The sequence below is a fragment of the Diadema setosum genome, chromosome 5, assembly GCF_964275005.1.
Source record: "Diadema setosum chromosome 5, eeDiaSeto1, whole genome shotgun sequence".
Lineage (NCBI taxonomy): Eukaryota > Metazoa > Echinodermata > Echinoidea > Diadematoida > Diadematidae > Diadema > Diadema setosum.
In genome coordinates this window covers 41989024-42007683 of record NC_092689.1, presented here as the reverse complement: position 1 = coordinate 42007683, position 18660 = coordinate 41989024, and the positions used below count along the sequence as shown (strand labels likewise).

The 18660-nt window shown below is 38.7% G+C and overlaps 1 protein-coding gene across 2 annotated transcripts in view; it reads right to left on the bottom strand.

The window, feature by feature from the left end:
- The window catches only part of LOC140228718 (2-oxoglutarate dehydrogenase complex component E1-like), a 65919-nt gene that overhangs the window by 12538 nt on the left and 34721 nt on the right, over positions 1-18660 (bottom strand). For both annotated transcript variants that reach the window (XM_072308997.1, XM_072308996.1), the window contains exons 4-11: positions 10682-10782; positions 9541-9695; positions 7492-7638; positions 6365-6455; positions 3075-3254; positions 2149-2277; positions 1378-1557; positions 681-833 (exon numbers count right to left, since the gene is read on the bottom strand). In XM_072308997.1, the coding sequence (XP_072165098.1) occupies positions 681-833; positions 1378-1557; positions 2149-2277; positions 3075-3254; positions 6365-6455; positions 7492-7638; positions 9541-9695; positions 10682-10782 (1136 nt within the window). The remainder of the gene's footprint in view (positions 1-680; positions 834-1377; positions 1558-2148; positions 2278-3074; positions 3255-6364; positions 6456-7491; positions 7639-9540; positions 9696-10681; positions 10783-18660) is intronic.

Sequence of the window (18660 nt, the reverse complement as noted above, 5' to 3'; positions counted from 1 at the left end):
TATATACCACACACTTTGTGGTTCCAACAGTTTTCACGAGTCAACTGATATTTGCTGAATTAGGGGCAAGCCAGATTATTCAAGGCAATTTTCAATCAGTTGCAAAGCCAAAATATTGCCTTACAAGAAATAAGTACAATGCATACAGTTTCCAAGACCTGAAATCACCAACTTTACTTTTTAAAGTTCAAGGGTCATATTCAAATTTTTCATTCTGGTGTTGTGAGAATCAATTGCAAATGTAGCCACTCATAACACTAACAAATCCTGATTCTCAAAGTACTTTACACATAAATCATAAAGCATTTGAGTGCGGTAAGAATTCAGCAAACTCTAATCCCAGCTCCAGTCAAGGGCGCTGTTCCACTAAGCTCTATAATAAATCCCAAGTTAAATTCAACTGATCTTAGGGACAAATTTTGGAATCAATCAGTCCTCAGAAGTTAGGAACTGTTTCACTAAGCCATTTGAAAACAATATCTTGCATCCTCCTTGCCACATTCTAAAAAACGTCTCGAATGTCTATGTATTCTTCCCAACTAGATTTGATCAGAGTCTTTCCTGACTTTGGGCTCATTGTTGAAGTCAATGTAGTTCTAATGTTAGCCAATCAGGGTCCTGAATCTAATTTTCAGTGCAGTCAGGAATGCTGCATACCAGAGATGTCAATCGAGACTCACCTCAAACTCCTGCTCCGTCATGATGCCCTCAGCAATCTTGGCCTCAGCATACTGCTTCAGCACCTGTTTGTGGCTCCTGATCTTCTTGTACATGAGGGGCTGAGTGAAGAGTGGCTCGTCCATCTCATTGTGGCCGTTACGACGGTAGCACACCTTGGGAGCAAGGGAGGAATCAATTAACCCATTGAAAACAGACTGATTTTGCTACAGCACGCATTACCCATAGACACCTGCCGAGTCTACTCAGGACTCGTCTTCAACAGGTTAACTCAACAGACTCAACTTTTGTGGGATCCTTCGTATCCTCCACAACCACTACATGAAGTGAATAGTCACTTTGTACTTCAGATTACCTTACATCTTTGGGTCAATGTGCCTCTTTTTCACCATGTGGCAATGGTCACAGCTTTGTCACTACAAATGATCTTGCATGACTTTGATACAGCAGTCATATACACACACAAAAACTAACACCAAAAATAACAAAACAACAAGTATTTCCCCATTCCAAACTAAAAGAAAAAAATGCTAATGATAAAATGAAAATCCTTGTCTTACATTTTCATCTTTTCAATCCCATTTTTTCAGATTTACTAGAGGTGGAAAAGACAATTCATTAGACAAAAACATCATCAGCTCATCAAAGAACCGTGGACAGAAAGCAAAGTTAGAACCACCCTAAATTGTAGAAACTCACAAGGTCGATGACGACGTCCTTCTTGTACTTGCAGCGCCACTGGGAGGCGACCTGACACACATGCATGACTGCTTCCGGGTCGTCGGCGTTGACATGGAAAATGGGGGCATTGACCACACGGGCTACATCTGTGCAGTAAGGTGATGACCTGGAGAAACGTGGGTCTGTTGTGAAGCCAATCTGTATACAGAGAGAGGAAAACCAATCAATGGTATTTACCGCATGGGGTCAAAGTTCGCAACCATAAGGTTGTACTAGCACAAGAAGCATAATCTCATACTACTACATCCATCTACCACACTGGATATCTGTCACTGACATCATTTTATTATGGAGTCAGTATCAAAATATAAATACCTAATTAAGAGATACAACATCCGATTTTGCATTAATTGACAGTCTTTGCAAGTGGTCCATTTGACTGTTTCAAAACATTTAAAAAAATTTCTCCAGGTAGTGCCAAACAGACTTTATCCATAACAACGTCCTGTTTTCCTAATTTTGCAGAAAATAAACTCATTGATGTGAAATCCAATTATTCATGCATCATTTATGTCCAATTCAATGTATTCATTTATACAGTATGTCAAAATATGACTTTTTAAAATCTCTTTGACTTTCTAGCATCATTTCCCCTTAAAATCATATTTTAGTCTTCCTGACATTGATTTTCTCCTCAACAGTTTTACTTCTTTCTCATCATGACCCTGTGGCTGAGACCAGAGGAGTCCTACACCAAGTACTGGAGGTCACCAGAGCACCGATGGTTACCTGGTTGTTAATGACCACGTGTATGGTGCCATGGGTGGAGTACTCTGGCAGGTCAGACAGATGGAAGGTCTCGTACACGATGCCCTGGCCGGAGAATGCAGCATCGCCATGCATCAGAATACTCATCACCTGTTTGGGGGGGGGGGGGGGGGGGGGAGAGAAAAAGAAGGTAGAGTTAAGTTACAAGTCACTGGTATTTGATGTTACAGTTTTCCTTTAGTTCCCTCCATATTTCAGGCCAATTGTGTTCAAGAATAGTAACTGGTATTAATGATATGCCTAACACTTTTAGCCCAAACCACATACATGTATTTGTGTGTATGGCAGCTGGCAGAGAATATCTACCCGAAACTTTCTCTCTTTCAATTGGAAAGTAGGAGAATCCTCATTTTACCTCATATTTGATATAGTATGATATGGACCAGAAATTTTCCATTGAAGTCAATCGCCTAATCTTTCATTTAGACCTCATTTTGCAAGTGACTTTCAAGTATTACTAACATTACAAACATAATTTTGTGTGGTTCATAGTTCATGTGTTTATGACAGTGACACCTTTGCTACATATTTTGTAGAAACTCATTGTAAGTCATGGACCATTATCAGTGGGAGTACTATGTTAAGGTTCTAGAAAGTTAAACATGAGATCCAAGTTGAATCCTGCTAGGTAGTTACATCCTCGGACAAGATGTTTCACCAACAGTATCCCTCTTGACACAGAGGCACAAACGATTGCCTGGCAATACTTGCAATAATGGCAGGGTCCTTGGAAAGAATAGTATAACATTGAAGAAACTTCCCAAAGTCAATAAGATCGTGTTGCACATCATTATCGTACTGAGATGCTTGCAAGGCAAATATTTCCATAGGAGTTGTTTCAGAACAACTTCCATCTATTTATTTTGAAAGTTTCTTGGATAGCTCACCTGGTTACCCTCCGTGTCACCCCGGTAGAATTGCTCAGCCCTGGTCTTGCCCTGCACAACAGGGTCCACAGCCTCCAAGTGGGATGGGTTGGCCACCAGCGCCAGGTTGATGTTGCGCTTGCTAATGTGATTGTGTCGGGTCATCGACATCCCCAGATGATACTTAACATCACCAGATCCCTGAATACAGTAACAACAAAACAGCAGGATCAAGAATCAGTACTATCATGTCTTTACTAATTCACTAATTACTAATTTCCACAGCATAACCTATGTCTCATTTTAAAGTCACAGAAAGCTTAGCCATGCTTCACAAGCGTAAGAGTACACAAAGGCTCCAAAAAGGTAGAGAAAGTACTGGAAATGTGGTAACTTTTGTGTGAGTAACTTTTTCCACTCAGCCAGGTAAAATGAATTCCACATGTCTTTAATATTAGGGAACCAAAATGATACATTATTACAAATCACATGCGAAAATACTCTGTGCTTTTATTTTTGCAATGGCTTTATGTTGTGTGAAAATGCGTGAAAATTTCAACATGGTGAAAATTTTCGCTTTTATAGTAATTGGAATCATTTGGCAAAACATAATGGTCTACAGAATTTCTTTTGCTTGAAAACTGGTTGTGTGTGAAAAAAAAAATGAACTGCGATGTTGAAAATTTTCTAGAGTATATCACTCATGATATGATAAGAGTGTGATCTTATTACTGTTGTAAGAATGTCTAAATGGTGAAAGAAAAATGTCTTTACCTGGTGGCAATGTGCATGAAGGCACGAGCATGTTAAACTGATCCCTGAATTGTGATGGTGTGTTTGAATTAATGTACATGTCAAAACAGGAGAGACTACTAGCAATTCAAGGTTACACATTCACATAGTATACAAATGACGCATAGGTCTGAGTGCATCAGTCGGAATTGTGTGCATAAGGTTACTACAGAATGTTTAACCTACAAGGCAAAGCCGAGTGGGTTTAGGCTAAATTCCAGTTACCGCATGCACACTATTCTGACTGACGCATGATAAGACATGTGCATCATCTATGTTATAGAATGGGTAATTTTCTTGCCATTAATCCATTTTAAGTCAAGTTACCCGATGGCAGATCTACTGGATGCATTTCCTTTTGGCTTGCCATAGACTAAAGCCCAAAAAACATGCATTGAGTACTCCAAAACCATGCATTCGGTAATTACTGGATGCATGATTTTTCAGCCAATAGGCATCTTGCACTGAGTACGTGAACGCTTGCTTAGTGTGCAAACCTTCGTTACGAGTATGCATACTCTTGCTACAAGTGCGCAATAACATGTCTACCACTGTGAGGCAGTGTGTGGCCAGTAGAAAATCTACACACAGTTCTCTATCAATGAGATTGTAGGATTCTCACTACTCATTCTATGATATGTGATAGCATGTGTACATTTCCTGTTCTTCAGGAATCCCCAGTGAAGGCCAGAATATAGGACCACAGCCAAGTTTATGCAAATCAGTATCAACCAGAGTAAGTCGGCTGCATCAGTAGCAAGGGTGATCGTTGTGGCACTCGTGATACAAAGTGTGCTTTACATACTATACTATTATTACTATATATTATTGTAATTGTCTTATCTTCTTTTTTTTTTTCTTTTTTTTTTTTTTGGGGGGGGGTCACAAGACAGTCTGTTTGCATGGCTAACATGATTTCCACTATCTCTCTCTCTCTTTGTCTTTGAGTGATAAGTAAAATTGAATCGATACACAAACACAAAGAAACTAAATATTTGTACATGAAGGAATGCTTTGGAAACATCCGAAAAAGAGAAAGGAGTAAGGAAAAAAATTATTTCACACCGTGCTCTTCCTATACATTTACAATGTCACAGTTCTCTAATCATCAAAAAGAATTAATACTGTCATTACTCTTATGCACTATGCATGTTAAGTGGAGCTTCTTCTGGGAATGTGATTTGTAAACTCAAAGGCCCGAATTCACGAAGGTGGTACAAATGAAACCATGGTTTAAACCAAGGACAAAAACCATGGAGCGCTAAGTATCGCACGGAATATTTTGTTACGAAATTGGTCATTTCGTCGACAAAATGACCGTTTCGTTAACGAAATTATCATTTTGTGCACGAAATGTTCATTTAGTTACAAAATGTTGTCATTTCGTTACAAAATAATCATTTCATCGACGAGATGACTGATTTCGTAACGAAATATTCCATGCGACACTTGGTGCTCCATGGTTTTTGTCCATGGTTTAAACCATGGTTTCATTTGTACCACCTTCGTGAATTCGGGCCAAACGGTTCATTCATAGGTAAGTTTGATGATGGCAACCATAATTATCATTAGATATCAATCAAGTACTGTAAAACATGACATTTTTTGCTACATGAAATTTTCCTATGTACCAGGAACTGCTGAAAATAATCTTAAATTGCCATAGGTCTGTACCACTAAAACAACAGAATTTATGGCATTACATGTATGTGGACAAAGTACACTTACGATAAATTTAATTTGCCAAGCTACAGTAGTGCGGTAATGAGTTAAAGTAAGGGATGCATTCGTCTCAAACATTCAAACAATGCTCATCTGCAATTTGTTGGATTTCAGCGTTTTTCACAGATTTTCCTGTTTTTGTGTAATTGAAACAGCCATCTCTACAGAGTAAATTCCTAGTGCAAGTTACAAATGTATCACTATATTCAACAACAAAGAGCCACTACCACAATACGCTCACAAGCACAAACAGTGTTGCACAAACTGGTGGTTTTGCAAACATGAGACAATGGTTTCTATTTTGGCTTAAATTACCCCTGCCAAAATCAATCAGGAAGACATGAAAATGCTGGATTGAATGACTTGCCTTGAAAGGAAGTCTGCTATCACATTACCAGATTCTAATAGACGATTATCTCCCCATCCCCATCCCACATATCACAATGTCAATGCACTTTTGCAGGCAACATTGACACTGACAAGGTAGTTATCCCTCAACTTATGTCGCTGCCAGACAAATAGCTACAAATTGGCTGCCATTTAATATCCAAATGAGAAGCTGTCACATCCTGCATCACTTTATCTGTGATGGATACACATTAGCTGCTATGGCACAGACATTCATCAAATAACTGGAATGCCCAACAAAGTGTTTTCAACATTGTTGTTTTTTCCCCAAAGATTTGCAAATCATCACTGCTTGGCACCTGCTGTACTTCTTTTACAGGGTGCAACTACACTTTGAGTATGTTCCTAACACGAAGCGAAGCGAGTGCACAGTGTGATTTCAAGTTTACCTCGTCTGCGGCCTCCAGCTTGGAGTCAAACTGGCAGAAGATCTGCTCCAGGGGCTTGCGAGCAACGTTGGCCAGAACGTTGAGTCTGCCCCTGTATGGTGGGAAACGGGAAGAGAGGTCTTGATATGGATAGCCATACTTTTGCCACATCAAGTGGAGGGCTTTTGATAGGAATTTTACCTCACTGATGTACAGTTGCCATGGTTACCCAACAGTATCATCATGTGAATTATATTTGCCAGTCACTTTTGTTTAAAAACTTGATAATATTTCATCTTCTTGAAAAAATGTGTTTTCCTCATGACACTGCCCGGTGAGTTTCTATGGTCAATTTCTACTGGAGTGCCTCTTCATGAACACATTGACATACATATAGTACACGGCACAATCTTCTCTCAGCTTTACTATAGGGTGGGACACAGAAGTATGCATACCCAATGGCATAAAAACCTGACAAAAGTGTTCATAATTTCCATTTTTTTCTTCAGGAAACTTCACTATCTGTTCATACTGCAAAAAACAACAAACAGGAATTCAGAACCCAGTTGATACCAAGAAATGACCACTCATGTGCTTGACACTCCCCTCTTGATCTTTGATAACACTCCAACCAATCATTTTCTCAACAAAAGCAGCAAGAAACCTTTTTGCTTGGACAGTCAATTTGCTCTTCTTGGTTTCCTCTTCCTGTCCGAGAGATGAGGTCATTCCTTCTTTGCCCAGGTGGCTGTAACCACCATTTCTAACTTCTGTTAAGTATCTGCTAAACTTCTCGAACACTTTTACCTCCTTGTTGTAGTTCAATAACAATCCTTTTTTCTGAAAGAGACATCACTGGTCTCTGTTTCTTGCCATTTTGACCAAACAGCAGGTCAACACTGAAAATTCCATTCCTTCAAGAGAAATCTCAAAGCTATAGTCTAAATAATACAGCCATAAATCGATAAAAAGTTCTAAAAAATTCAGCAAACTTTCATGTCATAAAGGTTGATATGATAGTTTTTTGACCCACACTGATTGGACCTTCAGCTAATGAGAGTAGGCCGCATTTCATGATGAGGAGGGCATGCATACTGATGTTCATCACCCTATAGACACGCCTCCCCCCTCCCATCCTCGACACTTACCGGTGGGGCATGCCGATGACGAAGCTCTCCACCCCCTTAGCACTGCACTCATCGATGATAGACTTGAGAGCCGGGATGAGCACCTCACAACCCTCCAGGCCAAACCTCTTCTCCGCTGACCACTTGCGGGCGAGATACTCCTCAAATCTACGCAGGAAAAAGAGAAGATCAAAAACAAATCTGCGTATTGAGAGAATCCTTTCCCAACCACTGATCTAGGGACAACCCTTATGTAAAGTTCAAGCATGCATCTTGCATTAACACTTGAGGAACACAAAGAAAGAAAAAAAAAGAGAGGTAAAAATGGTATCTTGTAGGAACGACCTAGTGAAAACAGCTATGTAGCAAACTAAACTCCTCATCCTTATCTTAAAAAAAAAAAACCCACACATAAGACAACAATAAACTCTTCACCACAATATATGAAGTGGGTAAGATTATCATCTCCAGACATCAAATATGAATTTCTATCTTTGACTACATCTGGTATCTATAATATCGATAAGTAGGACTCATGTGATAAAATGGAAATGTGCTTTATATATTGACTGATAAAATCCTTGTAGTTTGGCATTTGTCCAAAGAACCTTGAAACACATGTTAAAGATGTCCAAGATATAGTTTAGATATATGCTATCAAGACAGTGATTGCTTTAGTTGCACATTGGCATAAATCCCTGTAAAGATAGAATATTTGGCAGTGTGGATATTTTCACATATTTTGTGCATCAAAGAAATATTCACAGAAGTAAAAAAAAAAATATAAAAAAAAAATAAAAAAATAGCAAGTACAGAAATATTTGGGGAGATATCTTATTTCAAACAAAGAAAAAAATGTCATCCGTGCAATCATAATCATAACAAACAAGGAAAAGTAGAAATTACGCGGTGCGTAATATATGTCCCCGCCGGAAGTAGCATTTTGTAACAAAATGTGCAATATAGGTAAAAAATGAAGGTCAAAGAAGTCAAAGATCAAAATTCTGTGTAGAAGTTTTGAAGCCCTCACCTAGTGCCATCACATAAAGCAAATGGAATCGAAATTGGGTTAGAAATGGCGAAGGAGTAGCATTTTGTAGCCAATGTACAATATAGGTCAAAAATCAAGGTCAAAGGTCAAAGAAGACAAAGGTCAAAATTCTGTGTAGAAGTTTGGAAGCCCTCACCTAGTGCTATCACATAAAGCAAACGGAATCAAAATCGGGTTAGAAATGGCGAAGGAGTAGCATTTTGTAGCAAAATGCACAATATAGGTCAAAAATCAAGGTCAAAGGTCAAAGAAGTCAAAGATCAAAATTCTGTGTAGAAGTTTTGAAGCCCTCAACTAGTGCCATCATATAAAGCAAACGGAATCGAAATCGGGTTAGAAATGGCGAAGGAGTAGCATTTTGTAGCAAAATGTACAATATAGGTAAAAAATCAAGGTCAAAGGTCAAAGAAGTCAAAGGTCAAAATTCTGTGTAGAAGTTTTGAAGCCCTCACCTAGTGCCATCACATAAAGCAAACGGAATCGAAATCGGGTTAGAAATGGCGAAGGAGTAGCATTTTGTAGCAAAATGTACAATATAGGTCAAAGGTCAAGGTCAAAGGTCACAACTGAAATTCTGTGTAGAAGTTTTAAAGCTCCCATGTAGTGCTATCATATAAAGCAAACAGAATCAAAATTGGCTCATAAATGACAGAGAAGTAGCAAATTGAACATTTTGATCACACACGGACGCACACACGGACGGACGCACGGACGGACGGACAGACGGACGCACGCACGCACGGACACACACACGTACGGAGCCCGTTTCATAGTCCCCTGCTCGAACTCGTTCGGCGGGGACAATTAACTGAGACTGGCTCACTTTAACAAACTCACTCTTAAAACTTTGCACTTAAATGAAAATAAGGTTTGTCAAAAAGTGCATCTATCATAAGCAATTAATGGAAGCTTGATCTTCTCCAATAGCAATAACAACAACAAAAAGAGTACAGCTGTTTGTTTTGTTTTGTTTTTGTTTTTTTCCAACCTGTATTGTCTCTGTCTGGCATCAGATTTACCTGGTGGATCGGATCAGGCGCTCAAGGATGAGCCTCTTGTCCATCTTGGAGAACTGCATCGCCCCCGGTGACTCAAACTGCTGTCTGATCCAGTCGCATTGTTCTCGGTCGTTGATGAACATGTACTCAACTCCAATACTGCGACAGTAGACATCCTGGGGGAGGGGGAAGTGGAACAAGGTAGAATGTGGAAATTGCTTTTGGTTGGTTCTTTATCATTCTATGATTAAACAACACATCCACATATTTTCATTTTAAACTACACACACTGATCATTCAACTCAAATACTGATTTGATGTCATCAACAAGATATATACACAGTGTAGTGTATTATTAAAAGTCACTATGAAATATGTTGAGGTGCATGTATGTATCTTTCAAAATAAAAGATCCAATCCACTTAAAGTATTTAGAGTCATATCTACCTTGTGATAAAGTTCAAGCAACAGTATTCAATCACACTACACTTGAACTCAGTCATACCCTCTTCATCTATCACTTATTGTTACAAACCAAAAGATTCCTAGCTTAGAGGTTGGGTGGGGGGGGGGGGGGGGGAGGCAATACCAGGAGATTTTACTCTTCTCCTGCCAAGCAGAAGGAGAGACAGCTGGTTGTTGCTGGCTTACATTCTGGGCATTGCTTTTAGAAATCATTCAAGAACTGTCGACATGATCCCCTTTACCTGTCAACATCACATGAAAGATGACATCGGGCACACATCTGGTGCAAATGAAGCTTTGACATGAAAATTACTCCATAATCAAAACTTCACAATTTTACAGAAATTACATATATATATCTTAAAAAAAACAAAACACAATCACAACAATTCCATCAACTTTCATCTGTGATGGAGCACTTCATTGATCAGTTATCTCCAGCAATCTAAAAATAAAAAATAAAAAATCAAAAAATCAAAAAATCAAAAAACTTGTCCACCCGTGCAAGTCTATATGATGAAGGATATACACAAATTTGCAATTCATCATCCAGAAACAGATTCTGAAAATTCTTTCCGAGTAAGTTTTGGTCACCACAAATGTTATGGGGCTTTGGATTAACAAGATTGTACTGCTTTATCAGTTTGCCAAAGCATGCACTAACTATAATGCTATGACAGCTCTTGGCTAGTCTTACCTCCAGGCGCTTGATAATCTCCCTGAGTGGAAGCGCTTGTTGGTCTCCACCAATGAAAGTGGTCTGGGGCAGGGTGAAGACTCTGTCCATGTCATTCTCATCTTGAGATAGTCAAGGACAAAATGAACAGAAAACGGCGTTGGGCGAGAGAAACTAGCACGTTATATTTACAGACATACATAACTCTTTTTACATCTACTTCTACTATTTCATCTACAAATGTATGTATGTATGTATGTATGTATGTATGTACATATCTTTTTTTTTCAGTCTGTATAAGTGTCTTATATCAATATGCTACAATTTATGTAGTATTTTGTCAGCAAAAGTATTGTCATGCTATCAACCCAGCACATTGTGGCATACAAACAAATGAAAGAACTGGGAAGTATACAAAGAAATATCAACATTCAGCTACCCAGATTTGGAAGTTCAGATGCAGATTAAAATTATTCAAATCCTTATCGATCTACCAGTATTTGATCTGACATACTGTACACAGCATCTATATACGGCAATAAATGATCCAACTTTGTACATTTTTATAAATTACAAAAAGTGAAATCAGAGAAAAGGAGTCAATGACGTGTAAAAGTATCTTAAAAATAATCAAAAGGATCTTACAGTTACAACCTCGGTGGTGTCTGATATGTCATATGGTCACAAAATTCTTTGTCTACAACAAATGCAAATACAATCAGACATAAAAAATAGAAGGGACATAAATCTTAAGACGAGCTACCCAGTGGTGAGAAGTATGCAACAGACCGAGATGGTGAGGTACTCATCCTCACACAGCCACAAACATTTGTACATTTTCAGATAACAACATGCTCTCTGAGTATAGGTTACTAATCATTTCATAAACTGCAGGTGTCAACAAACCTAAAATTTGTCTATACAATGTATGTAACATAACATATATTCAATAGCTTGCACATTATAATTGTCCTCTTTCACATTGGCTTGAAAAAAATCATCTAACACTATAAGTAACACTCCAGCTCTCATCAACACACCAGTTACACAATGTAACAAACTTCCTGGCAAACCTCAAGAAAACTGTGTGTTTGCCATGGAAATTTCATGAAAGTAGTGAGCATAGTGGGTGATTTAAATCAAGAAACTAGTGTTTTCACTGATTCAAAATGTACAAGGTATTTTTTTTCTTGACAGGCAATTACATGATCCATCATGGCTGCATGTATGAAATAGTTCAATAATATACCACAGCAGCCTTTACACGGTTTTACAGATTTACTGGACTTATACCATAAGTCAAACAACTGGTCACTCAACAATCAATGGTTCACTTTAATGTTACCTTGCAAAGCAGTATGTCTCTGTTTAAAAAAAAAGGAAAATAATTAAAAAAAATACCCTAGGAAAATATGATGGCAGCATAAAGTCAAAATATGTCATTCAGAAGACATTTCAGCATTCTCTTTAATGACTTAATGTTCACCTAAAAATAAACAAGAGAAGAAATGAAAAACACAGTCCATTTTTCATCTGATGAGTGATGACAAGTGCTACCTTTAACTGCTAGAACTGAACTGTGCAAAAAACACTAACACTGCAGATAAAAGCCTTCTGAAATGCATTACTTCCTGCACTGACTTTGATTCTTACTTCATGAACTTGAATGTCTAGAGTTAAATTTGACTGTTTGCACAGGTTTTCATGGATTGTTTTGCTGATCGACTTTAATCTACAAAACGTCAAGTAAATAATCATGTGGACAAGACATACAAACGGCTAAATCTGTCATTCCATCAACAGAAGCATCTCTTACAATGCAAGAAATGACATTCATGGGCTAAACCTTTTCCTGTACGTTCCAGTGGATGCATGCTCAAACTATGGCATACCGTTATACTCATGCAGAACAGATGGAATTTCTATTCCCACTATTGTCATGATAAAATCATGGTTGGACACACTGCCTTCTATGTTTGCAGTATACATACCTCCACACCCATCACATAATAAATATCACCCTTGCTTGGTATGCCAGAACTATTGATTGCTTTCTGCTGATACGATTAATATCTTTATCTGATGCATGGAAAACTCCCTTTGAGATTTTGTGTGTTCTATTTCATTTTTTTTTTTTTTTGGGGGGGGGGGGGGTGGTAACTCCACAGAAATGTAACAAAACATCTTTCATAATATAGCTTTGGAAATATGCCATGAAATCAATCTGTTGGGTGATCAACGCCCTACATTCATCACAGGGAAAAAAAAATCCTGGAGATTTCTAATGCTATTCTGTCGAGGGAAACAAGAAAAAAAAAAAAAAAAGAGGATATGCCCCAGTAACCCTTTAGAACATATTTGTCACATGATAAAACTTCTGCCAAAACCCCACAAAGCAATACAATGTGATTGACTTTTCAGGGCATATAAACCACAGCAGTAATATAATTGTTGCACCTCTGTAAAGGTTTGGGAAACCATATAGGGAAATCTAACATACCCTTACAGTAAAATCATGACAATTAGGAGAGAGAAAGGATGCGCAGCTACACAGACAAGATACGATCATATACCAAATATATACAGGAATACATGTACACTGTACTTGACATCCTCCAGCTGCATAAAACTCTATCTTTGTAGCAATAAGCAATATGCAAGCTAGCACCAGACACCACAAACACATATTGGAAATTTTCCATGTACAACATGAAAAACGAGGCTTGAAAATTGGGTGCGCACAGGCCATATCATGGAGGAATTTGCAATAGCAACTTTTCGCTTCAAATGGAGACAATTCATGCAGAGGATTCTGTTGCATACCAACATTAAAGTGAAGGCATACTGGGGTACTTCTTTTGTGGTTGCAGACTTTTCCAAATGCATTAGCCCTTGACATCTGATGAAGGTCTGTACTGTAAGCCTAGCCAACAAACATTTCCAAGTACAATTGGCCGTCCCTGCGGCAATGACGTGCTTGTCTTCCCTACCTTGATTCACTCCCTAATGAATGAGCCCACGAAAAATCTCAATCTGGAAATGGAAGTAAATTGGCCTCCGCAGGGAAGCAATGTAAATTAGGTCGGTGCATAGAGCTTCCCTCAGGAAAGGCACACAGCAGAAAGGATCTACACAACCTTCTGTGCAGGGGAAGGCCTACAGGTGCACATCTGGACCATTAGAATCCCACTGTACATTACTGCAGATGATCCTCCAGGTCACTGCCACACAATCTGACTCTTTCCAGTCCACTGTCTAATACTTATTTCTATTTCTATTTCATGTGATTGTGTGGTCTTTGGCTATAAGAGAATTATGAAGAGCAATACACTATTTTGATACTTTAAAGCTACCACTCAAGGTAAATGTGAGGCAAATTAAAGATGGCTTAAACTGCCTGCAAGATACATGTTGGGCAAGACCCCATTTTTTGATAGGGCAAGTCCATTACAATTTTCATGTTTTGTTGGAGAAGAGCAATTCCAAAGACTTCATACATGTTCTGAAATATTGTGTATACATTAAGCATCAAGCTACTCTTTGATTAAAATTAATCAATTTTAACCTAAACCACCTCCCCCCCCCCCCCCCAAAAAAAAAAACATTAGTAAGAAGTTTGTCATTTCATTTTAGACAGACAATTGCTCCATAGCTGAAGACACCATAATGCAATCCTTGTAGAGGTAGCCCCTGGAGACATGCTTTTAATTGGCTCCACATTGGTACTTGATAGGTCTAGTTTCTGCTAAAGGTAGAATCTGTGTATTTTGGATAAAATAATTCTGAGAAGAGGCTGATGAAATGCCATTGACATCACGTATGGTTTTAAACAATTTAGATGAAGATTTTGAAAAACATACCCAATCACAATTAATTAACTCTCAAACTCTCAACCTGAGTTATGTTCATTTGTTCATGATTACCTGTTATCAGTATGAAGTTATCACTGGCAAAACAGTGCTTACTGCTGCCTGAATTTGGGTTCAGAATGCTAAAATTTCAGTAATTCAGAATTACTCTTAATTTTTATCATTTCAGTTCTCAGTGGCAATAAGTCAATGTAAACAAATAATACTTTTTCCCGCCAAAACTAAATTTGCTACGAATGATATCACCTATTAAGTGTGCTTCGCCTAACACTTCAATTACACAAATGTAAATTTTATACTGGGTTCCTACAGGTAGGAGTTTGCTGCCTTACTGTGCCCATCGCTATTCCGCCTGGACATTCAAACAAATCTAACATTATGAATGTAGCAGATATGAAGCATTACTATACCCATAAAGACAGGATATGAAGCATGCGATTGTACTTCCTAAATAATAACACCAACATCTGCCACCCATGCAGTGCATAAAACAGGTGTGCATAAAAAATTCATATCGCCACTTCAGCTTCAAATCCAAATGATAACGAGTCGAATGAGTCATAGATAGCTTAGGCTGGTAGGTGGCTGGGTGTACCATCCACGGGGATATTTATGGAAGCTTCTGCTTTCTGTGAGAATGCTTCTGAACAAGCGAAGAGCACATCGACTATCGCGCCATCCTCAAATGAAGCGATTACAGATTTCACAATGAAGCATTGTGTGCATGTCAAGCAACCACATACCGCTTCTCTATTCTTTTGAACTTGCAGGGCAGGGAAGGTTAAAGAGGAAATTCTACTTACTGCAACATTATCTCTATCCTGCTAGCCCTGTTCCAACTTCAAAATCTCTGAAAATATGTATTGAAAGGATGGTGGGTAGACTGGTTGGACTTACAGAGTTCCAACTCTGGCTAGCCAAGAAAACTATATTTGTAGGTCTGAAAAAAGAAACGGCCAAAGCTTGACACTTGTCCAATACACAGGGTATGCGGATTTCATATGCAGGTACACACTACTTGCAAAGAGGAAAATTACCTATCCCCCTTCACACATCATGTAGGCCCACGGTTACCATGGATGCCTTGTCATAATCATAGCCTTCACCGATAGGTGAACCACTTTGAAACCAGAACTGCACATAGCTAGTTGACGACAATGTTTGTAATACATTTTGATGAACTGCTCACTCCAACTCTCACTTTCTTTCCCTTACTCCTACTCTACTCTTGGTTCAGCGTAAACATGTATAAAATAATGGTCTGAATTATGGCAAAGCACTGCAATGTGATCGGCCTATAAAACAGCGAAAAATAGAATTAGCAAACAGTGCAACCGCATCTATTTGATTAACACTACACAATGGAACACTGTCACTGTCTACATTCTATCAAGGGGTGCTAACATATCCATTTTCTGAATGCTTTGTGCTAATGTCTTAATTGCCTGCAAATCCTGTGGGATTGGTACCATCTCCATATGAATAACACATCGAAGATAATGTACATGACTCTGACTGTCTGTCGTCCATCAGAGTGCATGGCTAACCTGTAATGTACAGTATGTGCGTACTTATAACTGTGTGCGGTCGATGATGGTGAGCAGTACCGCACAGTAATACTTGTGCCAATGGTCACACACTTCAGTTGAACAAAGCTTCTAGGCTGTGCTGTTGCCAACAAACTGAAGTGGAAATGTGGAACGGCGTGTCAGACAGGAAGCCACTTCCAACTCGGCATGCTCAGAAAGTTCCGCTAGTTTCGTGCTCGAACCTCTGGAGATTATCTTGACATATCCCATCATTCCATCCTGACAATACTATCGCTTCTATTCGTGCCATACTTACATTTGAATAATTGTGACACATCTCGGCGTATCGCCATCCTTGAGCAACTGACTCTGCTCGAGGTCAGCTGATTCAAATGTGATTCCAAACTGTTTCTTAAAATCAAAATTGTTGTTCCTTCACAAAATAACTCAGATGAGCTGAAAGCTGAGCTTGATGGAAAATGTGGCACAGTGTGCCTCAAGCAGAAAAATGTCCATAAAAAGTCTTTTCTAGTGTAAAATTTTCAAAATCTGCATTAATGATGTAATGGAGAGCATCACATTTCCAATTAAATAGCATTGATGACTTCTATCTAGGCCATAGTATCACATTCCCTTGTGCTGGTATCAACATCACAGCAGTTGAAATGTCAAACGTCTATAAATCATTTATCATATTGATTTCTTTTTCTCAAAATGGTGAAATATTGAAATGTCCTTTTTTTAATGTCTCACATGCATTTGTAAAGTGAATAACCAATGCACTTAGGTGTCAACTGTCAGAAAGAGATACTGGGCATTCCTAAAAAATCAATTTCCATGGCTGACACACTACATAAAAACACCACTTGCTGGAAGTTCTGTCATTTATGCCCAAGCCAAAGAAGATACACAAAGAAAATAATTTGTAAATGAGAAAACATGATGCCTAAGGGGCTGCTTTTGGATTCCTTTATCAGATCAACATACCTAGAAAAAACAAAACATGTATTTCACAGTATATGCATATACATGTAATATGTAAATCTGTCAAACCATCAATGTTTCAAGTACATTATGTACATATGTAAGTGTACCATTGGCTAATAGTCACATGAACAGACTGTACTAATAAAGATACCTGAAGACTTTTGTAATGAGAATGATCTCCCCCCCCCCCCCAAAAAAAAGTCCGCTTTGTAGTACTATGTAACAAGTCTATGCATGAGTACTACGCTGCTAAACATATAATTATAATTTCATTATTTATGATGACCACTGCAGAATTTTGAATACCCCACTGGATTGGGCAGGTAGTTTAGTTAATTTCTGTATCTACACGGTAGCACTCTCACTCATCTCCTTCTCATATTGGAATAATGAATGAAGCCCCTAAATTAATTGTGCCTCTTATATATGCATAATTCTCATTGGCATACCACACTGTACATCTAACATCTGTATCGGGGGCATGTTATCACTCATCTGTCAGGACGTCTCGACACAAAAAATTGTTGTAAATGCGTGAGCATCTCGGAAGAAACTTCTGGGTGTAGTTCTGGACAAATCATGCCGACTCAAGCATGCCATTTTCATCGCAGGGATTGTGTTATCTTCTTGGCAGTCTTTCCCTGTTTGGTAACCCAGTGATACACCATGTACCGGCCTCGGGAGTTGTTGTCTTCATTCGCAGGGCAGTTCAAGCTTGGGTGGTAGGCACCATATGGAGCACAAGATATTCACATCAGATGCTGAAAGCAGCTCTGTACAGGCAATTACCCAACACTACATCTAATACACACCGTGCACCCAGTGTAGTATGCAAATTTCTAGCTACGTATTAATGATGCACATACATGTAGGTGCCTAAGATTTTCAATGGCATGAAAAGCAATGCCCATGCATTGCAATGAACAGCTTCCAGCAGCAGTCAATTCTAAGAGTCCAACAACCACCTCATCTGCTTGCCTTGGGTGACTAAAATTTACTGTTGGGCATCTACTTATACATAGCAGAGAATCCTTGACCACATGAGTGCTTGGGCAAGTGGAAGACATACACCTGCAGTGTAGCAATGCCCTAGTGATCTAGATTGCCCCGTGGCTGAAACTATCACTGTTTATCGAGTAAAATACAGTATGAATTGTGTGCTTTTCTTAAAATTGGGCAAAATGTAGCGTTCACCCATAGGAAATTTGCATGAAACCAAGATTTGCTACATGTATTTACCAGTTTGTCAATAATGTGTGGAGTGTTTGGTTTGTAATTCAGGAATGGCTCCCTTGTGCAGCTCCCGTTAATGGGTTTAGAGCATGCAGCAACAAGCTGAAGTTGGTGAAAAGCAACTTCCACTCTAAGAAGCTAAATTCAGATGTAGATGTAAGCAGGCACATAGTGATACTCCGGCATTCAGAATGAAGTTTATATGTATGCAGCTTTCCTTGAATTTACAGAAAAGACTACGAATTAAGCTTTTCAATAGAAAAATAATTTATTAACTCTCTATATGAAGCTCCGTTCTCTCATTCATTACAGACCAATTCCCTCTGAACCCAGATTTGAGTAAACTTTCCCATACACCAAACCCCAGACCCCAACCCAACCC